At 43.6% G+C, this 16,173-nt stretch overlaps 1 protein-coding gene across 2 annotated transcripts in view; it reads left to right on the top strand.

Moving 5' to 3' along the window:
* USP22 (ubiquitin specific peptidase 22) overlaps positions 1–16,173 on the top strand; it is a 107,624-nt gene that overhangs the window by 31,744 nt on the left and 59,707 nt on the right. Inside the window, exons 2-4 of one of the 2 annotated variants that reach the window (XM_068146594.1) lie at positions 6,595–6,727; positions 14,293–14,406; positions 14,978–15,022. In XM_068146594.1, coding sequence (XP_068002695.1) covers positions 6,595–6,727; positions 14,293–14,406; positions 14,978–15,022 — 292 coding nt within the window. The remainder of the gene's footprint in view (positions 1–6,594; positions 6,728–14,292; positions 14,407–14,977; positions 15,023–16,173) is intronic. The other variant, XM_068146595.1, reaches the window with a different exon arrangement.

The following is a 16,173-nucleotide window of genomic DNA, read 5'->3' as shown; positions in this document are numbered from 1 at the left end:
GAGCTGAAATACTTCATTGTCTCTTTCTGCTGCTATCTGAACTAATATTTACAATAACTCAGTTTAAGAAGTTACCTCTACTTGGCTTCTTGAGGTGGCTTTCTGAACACTATCAAAGCACAGAGTTCTCTAACCTAGTGCATACTTTTGCTGGTACTAAGAAAAGCTAAACCTTGACCCTGCTGGGGCTGGAAACAAAGTTTGCAGGACTGATGGCATCTGCTTACAAATAATTGCCACTTCTAATGGGACCATGTCATGATGAAGCCTTGCTTGCAGGAAGTGAGCAAAAAAACACTGAAGTTGGTAGTTTATTTTCTTCCCCTTTAAAGCTGATGTGTCAGAAATGTGCACTGACTCAGAGTAACTCTGAATCATCCCATCGGTGTGTGGAGGAGTGATCGGTGCCTTACCACGGAGAACTGGAGAATCAATTCCCTCTCTTTGTTTCTTGGAACCCTAAGAACAAGGCTTTGAAGTTTCAAGTATTTAAATTGAGGAACTAGCCCAGGCACAGTATTATTGGGTGATGGATCTGTGGCAGGCCTGCCTTGGGAAAGCAGCTCACTGAATCTTGAAGTAAATGTAGACTAAGAAGTGATAGAAATGTCATAAGGCAGATTTGACCTAATTTTGTTACTCTTGAGGTGCAAAGAGTACTCGAGTAATAAATCTTATCAGCTGTGGTTTAATATTGGCTTTCTCCTCCCACAAGGCAGAAGAAACTCTGAGATTGGAATAGCCTTAGGGGTTTTAGCTACAACAAAGCAACGGCAATGGTCTGTTAAATGACCTTTTGTGATGCTCTCCTTTTTGCTTTCAAAAAACAGGCTTAAGGGAAGCTTGCTCTTCCCCACTCTGCTGTGTCGAGAGGGTGATTGCCCATTGGAATGGGCTGCCTGGGGAGGTGGTGGAGTCTCCCTCATTGGAGGTGTTTAGGAGGAGACTTGACAGGGCGCTTGGTTGCACGGCTTAGTTGATTAGGTGGGTTGGATAATAGGTTGGACGCGATGATCTTGAAGGCCTCTTCCAATCTGGTTTATTCTATTCTATGTTACATTTGGACAAGGATTGGTTGCAACGTGGATAGGAAGAAAAACATAGTGTGTGTTTAAGCTGTGGTCTAGACATAGCAAGGTGAATAGGGGAGGCAAAAACCGAGTGAGGACTGTTTGCACCTGAAATGTGCATGTTAAAACCAGGACCTCTGAATATGTGAGGAAGTGTTTTAAGTTTTCCTTTATTGGCTTAATCTGTGGCGCAGTGAGGGCATGTGCACTTTATATCTGAAAGCTTTTCAGTTAGTTTGGGGTGAGGTTTTTTTGTCTTTCTGCTCTCAAACTAATGAAGACTGCAAAGTTTAAATCAGTCTCTTCTGTTGATGTGTCTGAAAGGGATTAAGAATTCAGGAAGGCAGAGTTTTATTGTGGGAGCTGTCACAGGTTCCTATGGGTAATTGAATCCTCACTCGTTGCTTTCTTGTACTGGCCTCTCCAAGCGGTGGGTGGAGGCATCACTAGGAAAAGGGGATGGGAGTTGAAAGGATGTATTTGTTTGTCTCATAATACCTAGTTTCAACCTAAAGCAAGGGGAGGTATTGAGAATTACAGATACTCTGCCTTAGGCATCTCATAGCATCGCTGCGTTTTGCCTCTTGACTTCAGGGCTAGCAGCTTCTGCCTAAATAACTGCTGTGGTGGTTGAAGCAAGGTTACCTTTGCATTAGGTTTCTCAGCTTCTCGCAGAAATTCCACTTCCAACAGCCACAGTGGGACTCCTCAGTGTCTCCTTAGGCCTGGAGTTCACCTGCTTTCAAGTCCACTTACATATTACCTTGTAAGGAATAGTTTGAGCTGAAGTAATGCTTCTGGAGCACACATGCTGCAAATTTGCACGGGGAGGTAGAATCACCCACATACACCTGTGCTCTGTGGGTAGGCATCTTTGGAGCGGCACAGCAGACACCTTAATTGGTGTAGACTGAGATAAAAGTTCTTTCTGAAGCATTTGAGTGGGTTTGGGGCTGGAAGGTGAAGCATCCCCCTCCAGAGAGTTTCAGTAGTGAAGAAAATCTACTGGCAAAGTAAATAGTTTCTCTTCTTCTTTCTGATGTGTCTCTTCCACACAGAAAGGTGGGGAAATGGATCTGCATTGGGAAACTTACTTCCCTAATGCTAAGAATTTGTGCACGATCACACCCTTGCAGGGATCCATTGTGCATGAAGAGCACCTTGATCTCCTGCTTCGAGTTTGTTGTTCACAGGTACAGTGTGATACCTTCCTTAATGATCTTCTAACCTCCCGAGCCTCCCACTGTCTTTGTTAGGAAGAGATGAGCTAGGTAACGCTGTGACCCTTTGTAGGGAATATGGTTTGCAGACTGTGAAAGGTAGGAGGTCTTTGGCATGCAAGCTTGTGACTGACAACAGCTCTGTGCTGAAAGTGCTTTGATATATTTAGGGTGAGCAGAAGAGGCAAGACTCCTTAAGTACCCCGGTGGAAAACTTTAAAAAGATGTTTTCCCCTCATGTAGAATTAAATTAAAAATGAGCTTCTGAGAGCTGCTTGTGAAGTAGCTGGAAATCCAGAGGGTGGCTTGCAGTGCCTCTTGCTTTCTTGGCACAGCTTGCTCTGCAGGCATTGCCGCTGGAAGCTGCCATCCATTGATTTGAGGAGCCAGTATTGCATGAAATCGAAAGGGATTGACAGGTTTTTGGAACAACTGCTGCTACATTCCCAGTGTGACCGTGTTTTAGGTGAGGTCTGAGCAAGTCCAGGGAAGGAGAGCAGGAATGGGAACTGCTGGGATGGAACTGCTGGGGCAGAACATGGAATGCTGTTTTGGTGATAGAATGGTAAACTACTGTGAAGCTGGTCTGACCATTTGGGAAGACTCGATGATCCTCGAGGTCTCTTCCAACGTTAGCGATACTGTGAAGTGTCAGTAGTCTAGTTGTTAGTCTACCAATGCCTGCCACTTTCTTGTTATCTGGTTTGAAGCTATAGCTGTTGATAGTATCAAGAGCAGGTAGCCTTTTAGAGATGGGCTCTACTGACCTCTGCTGCAGGCGATTACCACCAGTTCCCTTTTCTATGTCATGGGCTTAACTTTCACCCCTTCATTTGCTGGAGTGTTTAAGCCTGGCTTAAAGAAGGTGCAGAAGCATTGCTGGGGGTCTGGGTGTGTGAGCTGCCACTGTCTTAGTAGAATAAAGGAGACCAGTGGAGGTAAACACCAGAGAGGGAATTGGGGTATTGAATGTTGCTCGTTTCTGTGGCTTTGTTGTTGGTTATTCTGTGTGTGTGCATACAGCATTTATACTGTGCAGCAGGACCACTCTGTCCAGTTTCTATCTCCTAAAAAACCTGATTATAGCCCTCCAGAAAGAAAACTCTTGGGAACTCTTCTGGTTTTAGTGTGCAGTTAGACTATCAAAACAAAATGAAAGAGGATGTGTTCGGTATGGACTGAAGGAAGACTGACTGGGGACATAAGGTGAGAGACTGAGTGTGTGAGGAGAGAGAACAGGGTTGAAAATGGAGAGCACAAGTGGACTACCAAGGGGTGAGGAAAACAAAGGGGGAAAGCAAGTAGGGAGCAGAATAAAATGATAGGGGAAGCAGAATTACAATGGGGGAAGATATGAAAGAAGGGAAAGATTCCATTTATGTCTTAGGATAAGGAAAGGGAGTTCTGGTATGTAGGAGGATACACCAGAAAAAGAAGTGAGGTGTTGATTCTGCAGCTGTAATGCAGGTGGACTTCCCTAAAGGGTCTAGCCCATAAATAAGACCTACCTTGCTCTTCAAAGCTGAGTTGAGTTATAAAGCAAGCTTGTGACTCCATGGATCTGACTGATTGTGATTACTTGCTGGCAGTGTGCTGTTACATCTTAGACTGTAGCCTGCAGGGGTGGGAGTATTATGAAACAAAGTAATTTGATTATTTGGGGTGGGGTGGGAGGGTGGCAGCGTGGCTCTAACTTAGCAAATTGTTTAAAAGCACAGCCATATGAAAAGGGGACAGCTAATCTAGTTAAGAATAGCCACTGTGGTTGGGGATATTGATTTCTTTCCTCACTCTGTTGCCTTTTAACCTTGTTTTCTTACAATTTTAGACAGCCCATCTTGAGCTATGCTGAAGAAAAAGAGGAAATGGATGAAACAGCTTCCTTTAGAGAAGTCATTGAACTTCTTTTTTAACTTGCCCCTGAGTTTTCTTCTGCATTCTTGGATTTCTCTTCATTTGCAATGGGGGAAAAAAAGAAGACATTAAATTCCTGTTCTACCTTTTTAGCCCTAAAATGATTTGATTTATTTTTTTGGTCTGAGTCTTTATTCTGTACCGTGGTGGGGAAGGGGGCTGCCTCAACCCAGCACACATACTTATGTCATCTGTTTACAATACATCTGATGCTAAGAGATGTATTTTTAGCTGGCTAAGTAAAATAGCTAGTTGCTAGAGTTGTTGTCATAGCAGCAATCTTAACAGATAGGCTGATCCCAGTTAGCTTTTGCAGCCAAGCAGTGACCGTTAGGCAACAGTTTGACAGTTCTGCAGGGTTTTGCTAAAGATGGAAGTTGTGCTGGTAGCCCTGCTTTAAAATACTCCTTTCTGTAGGTGTGTGGAGTTGGATCCAACTCATCTATTTCCATCTCACAGAAGTTAGGAGAACTTTGAATACACAATATGTGATATTCGGGATCGAAGCCTCAATTTGTGGCAGCTTGAAAAATAAATGACAGAGTGCAGCATACTGCAGGCTGCTTTAGCTCCTTCTTTCTTCTTTCTTTCTTACTTTTTTAGCATCCCTAAGTATTCTGTAAGAAAAAATGCCAGACTAGAGAACAGGATTGTGCATCATTTATTCAGCACTAATTTTAAGTTGTGGCAGACTGGGCAAATATTACTGAAGAACTTCAAGGGTTATTTTTAGTGAAGTGCCCTGCTTGGGTTAGATGACAGCTCAGGATTTTAGTGATTCTGTTTCTCCTATTTATTTATTGAATATGAAGAGAAAAAGGTGCTCCTATGTTGACAAGCAAAGGAAGAGTATCTTCAGAGTAGTCTGTGAAAGGAATTGTACCTCTGTAAGTGATCTTTAGTTCTGAGCAGTTAGAGAAGTTCAGTTGCTCTTCAAACCTGTGTCTGGATGCAGTTGCTGTTGTCTGAGATCAGAAGTGAATCTACTGTGAGGAATTTCTCATCACATCTTCCAGTTGCAGTGTTGGATCCAAATAGTTTTGGTGATGTTGAGCAAAAGACTGACCCTTCAGTCTTAAACAACTCTTCAAAAGATCTGTTGAAACACCTGAATTGAAAGCTGAGAGAAGGTTTGGGGTGTTAAAGAGCACTTCAGATATGACTGAGGGTCAAAAAGTCTATTTAACCTTCTAATTGCTTCAGGCCTACTGTTAGCTTCATGTCAGGCTTACATGTGTACTGGTTTCCTGTGAATCATGGTGATTTTCCTTACCTCTTCAGTCTGGGTCTCTCCAGGGAATAATCAGATCACTTTCCACACTTGATTCAGAGCCACTCTGAGAGTGGCATAAGTGACTTCTGTAACTCAGACTGGTGTGGATTTGATGCTGTGCCACTGTTTGGGGAACTTGTACAGAGAAACCTTATGAATGAATCTGGCAAAATCTTCCAGCAGAGAAGTGAAATGCCACATAGCCACAAATATTTTGGTGTTCCAGTTACATTGCAGCTTTCAAGTGGATCAGGGAGCTTGGTGCTGTGGAAAAGTTCTTGCTGTGGTCTCACCACTCAAAGCTACGTTCCCTTCACCCCTTTTTCCTCCCTGTTGGGCATCTGCTTTCCCTGAGCTCTGATGTTCATCCAAGTCTACTCCATCTCTCCTCATCTTTCCAAATTTACTAAGCTGACAAGAGCTTAGTTTCAGTCTAGCATCACCATCCAGGTTAGCAAGCTGAACCAGCTCAGCAAAGGGGTTGTTGAGCAGCAGAGCCATTGCTTCAAGGTAGGGACTGTGGGCAGGGGGTGATTCTGAAGGACTGAGCAAGAACAGATGCTTTGAGACCTTGCTCCCCCTTGAGCCCTTGCTCCCCCACCCATCAGCATTTGTGCTGCTATAATTTTTAAGTCCCTAAAAGCTTTGCACTATCAATGAGCATTTCTGTGGCTTGTGGTGAGCTGGATGGAGGAACTGATGCAGGTCAGTCTGGGAAGGAGCAGCAGGTTCTTTTCACACACACACTCCATGGGGCTGTTGTTCTGCTGGCACATGGCTAGCACAGGGACAGAAATGCCCAGGCAGAGTGAGGGGAGGGGTAGCACTGGGTGAGGATTTTCGCAGCATTCATTAAGGTACAGGCTGAGAGTTTTAGGTAATCTGCTCTTTAATGAGACTTGCTCCCCTCAGGACTTGGAAATGTATTGGATAAATGTGGAATGTCTAACTGGGGGGTTTGGCACATGGGGGCAGAACCGTTTACCCTCCTGGGCTGCAGTGTTCAGAAGGCACCGAGCGAAAGGGAAAACTGGCAAGTTGTGATTCTCCAGGTCTAGTTAAACAGATGCAGACCTATTTCTGTCACTCATATTCTGTGTCTGTTTCTCTCTTTCAGGCAAAGTCGTGCATTTGTCATATGTGTGGTGCCCACCTGAACAGACTCCACTCTTGCCTCTACTGTGTCTTCTTTGGCTGCTTTACAAAGAAACATATTCACGAGCACGCAAAGACAAAGCGACACAACTTAGGTAAGCTGCTGCTTTCGAACTCACTGCATTATCCCTGTCCATTCCAGGCCAGCAGGGTGGCATCTTCTTGTAGCTGCCTCATTAGACAGGGCTATAAATGTCAATTGTTTGGGATTAGTTGAGTGGTGTCATTTTAAACTTGGTGCTTAATCTTCCCCTGCATGAACAAAAGCTTTGTTCACGAATCATAGATCAAATTATTACTGTTTAGGATTTTAGTGGTGATGAATTCATGTAACATGCAGGGGAAAGTAATAGAAGTGCAGGTAGCTTTTTTTTCCCTAACTGTGAGAAATGATGAATTTAGTGCCTTAAACTGGAATGTTTATTTCACAGAACTTCTTTTCAGGAGGTCATGTTCACTTTTTGTTCTTCCTAAGGACATTGCTTTCACAGAGAAGCCTAAGCAAGCATCAATCAGAAGTAGTTAAGCTTTTACAGTTCTGAGTGTTTCTTTTCTCCCCTCTCTTTAGTTCCTTATTTCCAGTGGGATCAATGATTTCAGTAGTAAGAAAACAATTTAACTGCTGTGGAGAACCCTTCCCTCAATTGCCTTAAAGTTGGTAACATGTCAGCAAGTTCTACTCTGCCAGCTTTGGTGCTGCACAACATTCAAACCCAGAAGTATTCATTTTTGTCTCATATTACTTACTGCCTATAGTACAGAGGTAGCAGAATCCTGATGACTTTATGTTCTGGTTCATGTGTTAAAATGGATGTCTGCAGTTTTGCCTCATCCTTCTTCAAATGAAAAGATATTCTTGGTGAAGTGATACAAGAAAGGGGAAAAAAAAGACCAATGTGGCCACCATTCTCATTTAACTTAACAAACTGTCTCTGGTTTGCCATGAAGACAAAGATATGCTCCAAAAGGCCAGCAGTGCTGCATACTCCTGTGTGTAAGTTTACTGTCTATGGAAAAGCTCATTTTAAACAGCAAATCCTTAGTTTCTTCCTCCATATCTATCAAGAAGGAAAAAAAACTGATGTTGCTCCATAGTGGTATAGATTAAATTTGTAAATGCCTTGGAAAACAGAATACTGGAAAACAGTGCTGGATATCCCCAGTGTTGCTGAAGGTGCTAGCCTGTGAGAGTGACCTGATGGTAATTCTTGATGTCAGGAGAGGCAGTGATATTCAGTACACACTGAAGCACAGACAGCTGCACTTTACTTGAGAAGTTCAAGAGGGAAAAAAAGTGTAGTGGGATGAGAAGACCTCTGAACTTGATAAGCACTGCTGAGACTGTGTCTGGAATCCTGTGTCCAGTTCTGGGCTACTCAGCAACAGAGGTTGGAGCTACTGGAGTCTAGCAAAGGGCCGCAGAGGTGGTGGATGCAGAGAGCACTGCAACTGCTTAGCTTCCAGGAGAGATGGCTCAGGGAGCCCTCATCAGTGTGTACAGATACCTGAAAGAATGGTTAAGACAGAGTCAGGCTCTTTTCAGTGGTGTCAGGTGACTGTGCAAGAGGCAGTGAGCACAAAATGAAGTACAGGAGGTTCTGCTCATCAGGGATGCATTTTTACTGTCAGGTTGACCAAAGGCTGGAACATGTTGCCATGAGATTGTGGAGTGTTTATCCTTGGACATATTCAGAAGCGTTCTGCATGTGGTCCTGGGCAACCTGCTGTAGGTTGCCATGCTGAGCAGAAATGTTGAGCAAGGTGACCCCCAGAGGGCCCCGCTGATCTCAACTGTTCTGAGAAAGCTGAACAGGAACAAACCAATCCTTCATGAGTTGTTGCTGCTGTTCACAGGGTGTAATCTCAAAGAGCTTTTGAAGTCAGTTCATTAGGTGAAACTATTTGGGAGCCTTTACCAATGCAGAAGTACAAATTACTCTAGGTGAAAGTCTGTGTTGGAGGATTTCTGGTGAAGTGTGTATATGTATTAAAAAACCCCAAACAAAACCCCACCACAAACCCTCTGTGCCAGTAGAAGTTCATGCTCAGGTCTAAGGTCTGAAGAAATGGAGGGCTAAATTGAGACTGTAGACAGTATTTGCCTGGTTGTGTGTGGATACTGTCTAAAGACTGTAACATTTTTACCACTAATTGTGCATATTTATGGAGAACATTTCTTAAAGGAGCTTTAGAGTTAGACATGTGAGGTGCTGCTTCCATATTTGGGAAGCCTGAATTCTTAAAGCTAATTTTTGGTGCAAGTTAGAACTTGCTGCAGTCTGCTGCAGAGAAATATCTTCTGTTGACTCGAAGGAAAACCAAAGCCAGGCAGAGGAGGGAGATTTGTTGAGGGCTGCACTCTTGCTTAAAGGTGATTGTAGCTGTTGTCATGGTACTAGACAATTAGGAATGTGTCAGGCAAGATACTTTCCAAATAGGAGAGTCATTAGATAAAAAGGGCAATAGTTAATTGTCGTAGAATGGAATCATAGAATGGGTTGGGTTGGAAAGGACCTCCAAAGGTCATCTAGTCCAACCAGCAGGGATATCCTCCACTATATCAGGTTGCTCAGAGCCTTGTCAAGCCTGACCTTGCATAGCTCCAGGGATGGGGCCTCAACTACCTCCCTGGGAAACCTGTTCCAGTGTTCCCCCACCCTCATGGTAAACAACTTGTTCCTAACATCCAGTCTAAATCTGCTCTTTAATTTCAAACCATCCTGGCACTGCAGGCCTTTGCAATCAGTCCCTCTGCAGCTGTAGGCCCCTTTCAGGTACTGGCAGACTGCTATTAGGTCTCCCTGGAGCCTTCTCTTCTCCAGGCCTAACACCCCCAGCTCCCTCAGCCTATCCTTGTAGCAGAGGTGTTCGTGGCTCTACTGTGGACCCGCTCCATCAGGTCGCTGCCCTTCCTGTGCTGAGGGCTCCAAAGCTGGATGCAGGATGCCAGGTGGAATCTTCCTTACACCACCCAAAGCCCAGAGTATTCTGTCATCCCAAAAGGGATTCTTTTGCAGCCAAAGATAACGTGCTCAGTGCACAGACACACGTTGTGTGAAGAGTTGTACAACCGACTGCTTGGTTCCCAGTCTGGGAGAGTCCTTTTTCTGGTTCTTCAGTGCATGTTTTGGTGTTTAATTTCCAGCTGCATGTGAAATGAGCTGTAAAAATATTTTTGTAGTTGTGCTAGTGCTTTTGGGTGGTTTTACTGCTGCAATAACATCTGAGAGGCGAGCCCAAGTGAAGTGCTCTGAAATTCCAAAAGGAACAGGAATTATTTTAAAACACTTGGTGACTTTTTGCTGAGCCAACATCAGTCTCCATGGAGACTAGCAGGAGCTGCACACTTAATCACAGTTCTAAGAAACAGCCCAGATTTCAGCTGTAACAGCTGCCTGAGCACTGGAGGTGATGTTTTTTTGCAGCTAGCTGCTATATGCTTCAGGAGGCTTCAGGATTGTGGTCCAGAGTGTTCTTGAAATACATCCCTTGTTCTCTCCACTTCTCTGAGCAATATAAATGAGACCCTTTGGCCTTATGTGATACCTGTGCTCTTGCATCTGCTCTGCAATACAGTATCTATTAATAATGCTGGACTTAATCTATTCCTCAAGTGTGGATGTGGTATTTAGGTAGATGAAGCAGGATCCGGTTGTATGAGCTGTGTTTTTTCATCATGGCATTGTGCAGTCTCTGTCAGTTGATGGCTGTGATAGGCTGGGAATCGTTAATCACAGAATCACAGACTGGTTTGAGTTGGAAGGGACCCTTAAAGGTCACCTAGTTCCAACCTTCTGCCATGGGCAGGAACAATAAGAACAGGTTGCTCATGGCCCTGTCCAACCTGGCTTTTGAACACTTAGAGGCATGGAGCCTCCACAACTTCTCTGGACAACCTGTGCCTCATCACCCTCAGGGTGAAGCATTTCTTTCTGATGTCTAACCTAAATCTAGCTTCTTCCAGCTAATTCAATGCACATTTCTTATACAGGTGTGAAAACTTTAGGAAGAGGCAGAGAAGACTTAATTTTCCCCTGGCTTTTAAGACTTGGGGCTACTTAGACTTTGTGTTCTGTTCTTGTGCTGTTTTCTTGCTGTGTGGGCATCCCTCACACCCTCCAATCAATTTTAAAGGCACTTGGGTGTGTCCTAGGACTGCTCAGAGATGGTCTGTGTAAAAATACAGAGCGTGAGGAGGATTGTCAGCAGCAGATAAGCCAGGGCTGTCTGTCCATACCCTCCTGGAGAATGGTAAGGTAGTTAATCAAAGCCGTTGTGATTGACATTTAGTTAGAGATGCTACAGATCTGAAAGCCAGTGGCCTAAGCAAAAGCATATCTTGGTTTGTGGAAGTTGTTGTTACTGCAGGAAACAATTGCTGCTGGTGCAATTTTCATTAAATGGAATCTTCAGAATCTTCCTTTTTCCTCCCCCCCCCCAAACTCATGAAAGCATGGTCTGCTTCTTTCAAGTGGTGGTGCTGGCTGAAGCTGTGTCAGAAATGTCCAGCCTTCTGCCTGGTACTGGTCAAAAAGCACTACAGTTATTGAGCAGCTTTGTTCCTCCTTTTCCCCCCCCTTTATTTTCTATTAATCTCTCCAAACACCTTCACAACAGGAGACTGCTTCTAGGTGCTTGTTTCCCAGTAGCCTTTCCACTGGTAAAACCTGGTGCCTTTTTGGCACCCACAGCATGCAAAGGCAGCAAGTTCCAGTTGTTTTCTGAGCCACATGAAGAGTGTTTTTGTCTTTCTCCTTCGCTTTCTAACAGACCTTGTAACCTTACTCTTGTGTTTCTTTTACAAGGAGTTGAGAAGTGGTGAGTAAAAAGTCCTCACTGAGCTCCTCTGGGCTTCTTGATCTTTTTGATATTGTCAGTTGTTTCTTTGTCCCAACTTGTAGGATCCTGAACTGTTTTTAGCTTCTCTTACTGAAACTGTTGTATGATTCTCAACATCCTCAGCCTACTGTTTTAGTTCTAATGTGCCCATCTGTGGTGACAACTCACTGGATCAATGCTCTTTACTGTACAAATGGCTTGCAGTTAATACATCCATGTCTTCTGTTTTGTGTTTCCTACTTAGTGTTCAACACTGAGCTGATGCTACTTACACCCAGTGTGTCCTCCAAAAGTTCCTTCCTGAGTGGTAATTGTTGCTCACTTGCTACTTTATTTATAATGCTTTGAGTTTCACTCTTATTTGTGAAGTATCTTCAAATGCTCCTAGAGCTTTTTGCAAGCTTCAGATTTGGCTTCCAAATGGGGCTCTAGCACCTGGGCAAGTCCAGTGGATTCTGACCTGGTGAAAACTAATAATCCCTTTCTTACCTCTTCTGTAGTTGCTCAGTAAAGGAAAACACACAGTGCCTTAATCACAGAGTAGCAGGAGCAGGAAGATGACTAAACAGTAGCTCTGAAAGAGAGGTTGGTGTTGCAGGCAGAGTTCATCTCCAAACCACAGCAGTGATTCTTTCATCAGTTTTCTCATTGGGACTCAGTAATCCTAGGGAGACAACAAATGAAGCTTCTCACTGAATGAATGCTCTCTGTTTCAAGAGGATATCACAGGAGACAATGAAACTTCTGATTTGGAGAGTGGAGTATTTAATATAACTTTGGGAGTTTTCTCCCACATGTTGGGGGGAGTTTTATGTTTGGTTTTATCTATTACAAACAGAGATATAAAAAGTTACGCACACACTTAATTGCAGGAAAAATCACTGGTGTGAGGGGAGGCTTAGGAAAAGTCTGTTGTAGATAACTGTTCCTAGTTAGATTAGTTCAATTAGGATATCAAAGCTCTGTGCAGACCTGTTTAAACTCCTTGGCAAGGAACCAACTCCTGCATTTCCATGCTGTGCTTCTCTTAGAGATGCACTCTTCACACGTGAACAGTGACTCAGACAGCACATAGTGCAGTTGGGGATCGAAGTCTTGGTCTGCTCTGAGGCCCTGTTGTGGAGTTAAAGAATAGAGGTAGGTGAAAAAGTAAGCCTGAAGTTCAGTGGTTAGAAGACTAAATAAGAAGCAGTTGGAGGACTGAAGCACTCTTCAGTTTCTGAGGAGACTGTGGCAAATGGTTCACTTCAGAGTTAGTGCTGTTAAGGGTACATTCATTGAATATTAGATCAGGAACTGCTGGAGAAACTGTTTTCTCTAAGTCTATGCTGATGTGAGGTTCAGTCCAATGAATACATTTGTGGTGAGAGCAGCTGGGTGGGTGAGCATAAGAATAATACTTATGGATTAAGTTGAGGATTTTTCTGGTCAAATTAAATAGCTTCTGCTTCCCCCAGAAAACAAATAACTAATATTTTTTTCATCAGATTCAGAGGAAACATGACACAAAAGCTGGTTTCTAGGCTTGAAGTTGGTCAAAGGAGGGGGGGAATCTGGTTAGTGCTAATTCATACCTGTCTCTTGACATTGAATGTGTAGAAGCAGAACAGTTATGTAAAGGAGTGACAGTAAAAGTCTTTAATTTTGAGTTGGAAGGTATTGAGTGTGGTGTTAATTCTGCCTGATGACAGTGAAGTGGAGTCCTCCTGTAAACAGCCAAGAGACTGTCGTCATATTCTGTGTGGAAGGGGCAGTTAAAGCAGTGCCCAGCACAGTGTATTGCACTGCATCAAAGGAAGGATGGCTAGCAGGTCAAGAGGTGTGATTCTGCTACTTTACTGTGATCTGGTGAGATCTCACCTGGAGTACTGTATCCAGCTCTGGAGCTCTCAACACAGGAAAGTCATGGACCTGATGGAATGGGTCCAGAGGAGGACTATGAAAATGACCATGGAGCTGGAACACCTCTGCTACAAGGACAGGATGAGGGAGCTGGGGGTAGTTCAGCATGGTGAAGAGAAGGCTCCAGGGACCACCTTATAATAGCCTTTCAATACCTGAAGTGGGCCTTCCAGAAGGCTGCAGAGGGACTATTGGCAAAGGCTTGCAGTGACAGGATGAGGAGCAATGGTTTGAAATTGGAGAAGAGGAAATTTAGATGGCATGTTAGGTAAAAGCTCTTTACCATGAGGTTGGTGGAACACTGCAACAGGTTTCTCAGGGAGGTAGTTGAGGCTCCATCCCTGGAGCCAAGGTCAGACTTGACACGGCTGAGCAACCTCATCTAGTGGAGGATGTCCCTGCTGACTGCAGGGGTGTTGGACTTGACTGTTGGAGGTCCTTCCAACCCAACCCATTCTATGATTTGGATTTTATGATTCTATGATTTGGTTTTATTATTGTAATGACTTTCCATAGAAACTACTGAAGCCTTTAGGAAAGACCATTCAAACTCAAATGCCACATCTTGCAGCAGCAGTTCTGCACATGTCGTGGGTGGTCACTCACACACCTCTTGGTTCCTTGGTTCCAGGTATATTGTGAATTGCAAACAACTTGAAGGCAGCTCAAGCTTGGTTGTCTTTCACATTTTTCTTCTTGTGCCATCACCAATTGAGTAACTCACTGCAACAGGAAAAAACTTCTTGTGTGTGTTCTCTTTATCCCTCTCTAGATTCTAAGGCACAGATTTTGCTTCTCCTGGACTGCTGAGAAGGAAGAGTGTGAGACTGGGAAACCTGCTTTACAATGTCTAGTAGTTTATGAACTCACATTGTGTTTTTTTTTCCCCCTCCTCCCCAACTTCCCTTCTGTTTTGCAGCCATAGACCTTTTGTATGGGGGTATATACTGCTTTATGTGTCAAGATTACATATACGACAAAGACATGGAACAAATTGCCAAAGAAGAACAACGAAAAGCTTGGAAATTACAAGGTTTGGTTTCCCTGCCTGAATTTCTTCTTTCTGTTTTTAATCATACCTGTCCCTCCCATTTTGTCAATGGCAAAAAAGCAGTGAGGGGAAGGAAGAGATCTTTGGAGTTAGTAGTGCAGGCCATGGGAGAGAGAGAGAGAGAGAGAAGTTTAAGTATTACTTCCCAGGAGTTACAACTAACTGTAGAAGAAGAATGTTGCTTGTAACTGCACAGAGCTAGAGCAATACCTAACCTTAACCCTGCAAATCCTGGTAGCAGTCAGATCTGTATGAGGCAGACAAATGTAACATTCTGCTCCTTTAGGCTTGCTTAGGTGATGCAGGCAATCAATCTGCTCCCCTCACATGAAATGCCACCCTTGTGTGTGATTCTCTTTATTTTTTTGTTTTTTGCTTTCCTTTTTTATTATTATTATTATTATTTCTTGGTTTTAGTAGAACGTGCCAGCTTGCTTACACACCTGTGCTTTCATGGTACACCCACAGTATCTATGTAGAAATATTGACACACAAATATATGTGCACACATTTGTTTTATTCAGTTTGCTTTCCCTAATTTTTTCTTTTTTAGCCTTCACCCCAACAGTGGTTTCTCACTACCAGTGTACAATGACAGGTAAGAGGCGTGGGCTGGCGACGCTCTTCACTAACAAGCGTCCCTTTGCTGATTCTCCTGCCATTTTAGACATGAATCACAGTGAAGAATGCCAGTTTGATCGTGCAAATTGTTCTCCCCTTGTTTGGATATGTCCCAGTGATTGAATAATTACAGCAGCTTGATTTCATATGCCCTTTCCTTGATAAGAGCGATTCCAAACCTGACCTTTTCTCCTTTTTTTTTTTTGGTTGTTGTTTTGGGTTGGTTTTTTTTTTGTTGTTGGAAAGGAAAGGAAGTAGCAGCATTTCTCTTCAGTTTAAAGAGTTCTAAAAGCAGCAGCTCTAAAAGTTTGTCATCTTCCATTTCCAGTGGCCTCCAGGGGGGATGTTTTCTTAAAGTGGGAAAGTCTGTGTTTGAAGACAGACGACTTCTGTCTTGTAATGTCTCGTACTGAATCCATGGCATCCTGTTTCAATGTGACAGCCTCAGTCAGGGCTGATATGACTTCAAACCATTCTTAACCTCATTTCCAATTGTAAAAATAGCAGCTAACATGGTATTAAGCAGAGCTTTTCTGATGGTGTATCAAAAGTCTAGCTGCTTCTACTTAAGTTCCTACTACAGATCCCATTCTTCTTTCAGCTTACTCCATTTTGAGGGGCTGGAGGAGGAAGGAAGGATAGTGAGATTGCCAATGAGTCCTGGAACAGAAGACTGCTTAAAATGCTTTAGCACAGAGCAGTGGTTTTCAACACCGGAGGGAATGGAAGCATGCTTTTAAAGCTTTCACTTAGGCTGTGCACCTCTTCTGAAAACTCTTTCAAACCCTTCGAAACCGGTGTCGGTTTGGGCACCAAACCAATCCACTACAATGACATCACAGCTCTTCATGATGCCCTAGAAGAGGAAGGACCACTCCCAGTTCCTTAGTTTTGAATATGTAAATTCAAAGAGCAATTCCTTATTTATTATGTTGTCCTTAGCAAAAGATGTGTTTGTGTCTTCTGGACTGAGATGCAGCCAGTTTGTCCTCCAGGTCCCATCAGGGCTATAGTTTATGTTCTGGAGTAATTACAGCTGCAAGATTGTTCCTAGGCCACAGAGTTCTGCACTGAAGGGAAGAATCACTGAGAGAGAAACTGCTGGGCAGAAAACCTTCTCTGTACTGG

The sequence above is a fragment of the Melanerpes formicivorus genome, unplaced genomic scaffold (assembly GCF_026170545.1).
Source record: "Melanerpes formicivorus ecotype bairdi unplaced genomic scaffold, bMelFor1.0.p_v2 SCAF_14, whole genome shotgun sequence".
NCBI lineage: Eukaryota > Metazoa > Chordata > Aves > Piciformes > Picidae > Melanerpes > Melanerpes formicivorus.
Note: the sequence above shows the minus strand (reverse complement) of the source record. Positions and strands in the feature narration are given on the sequence as shown.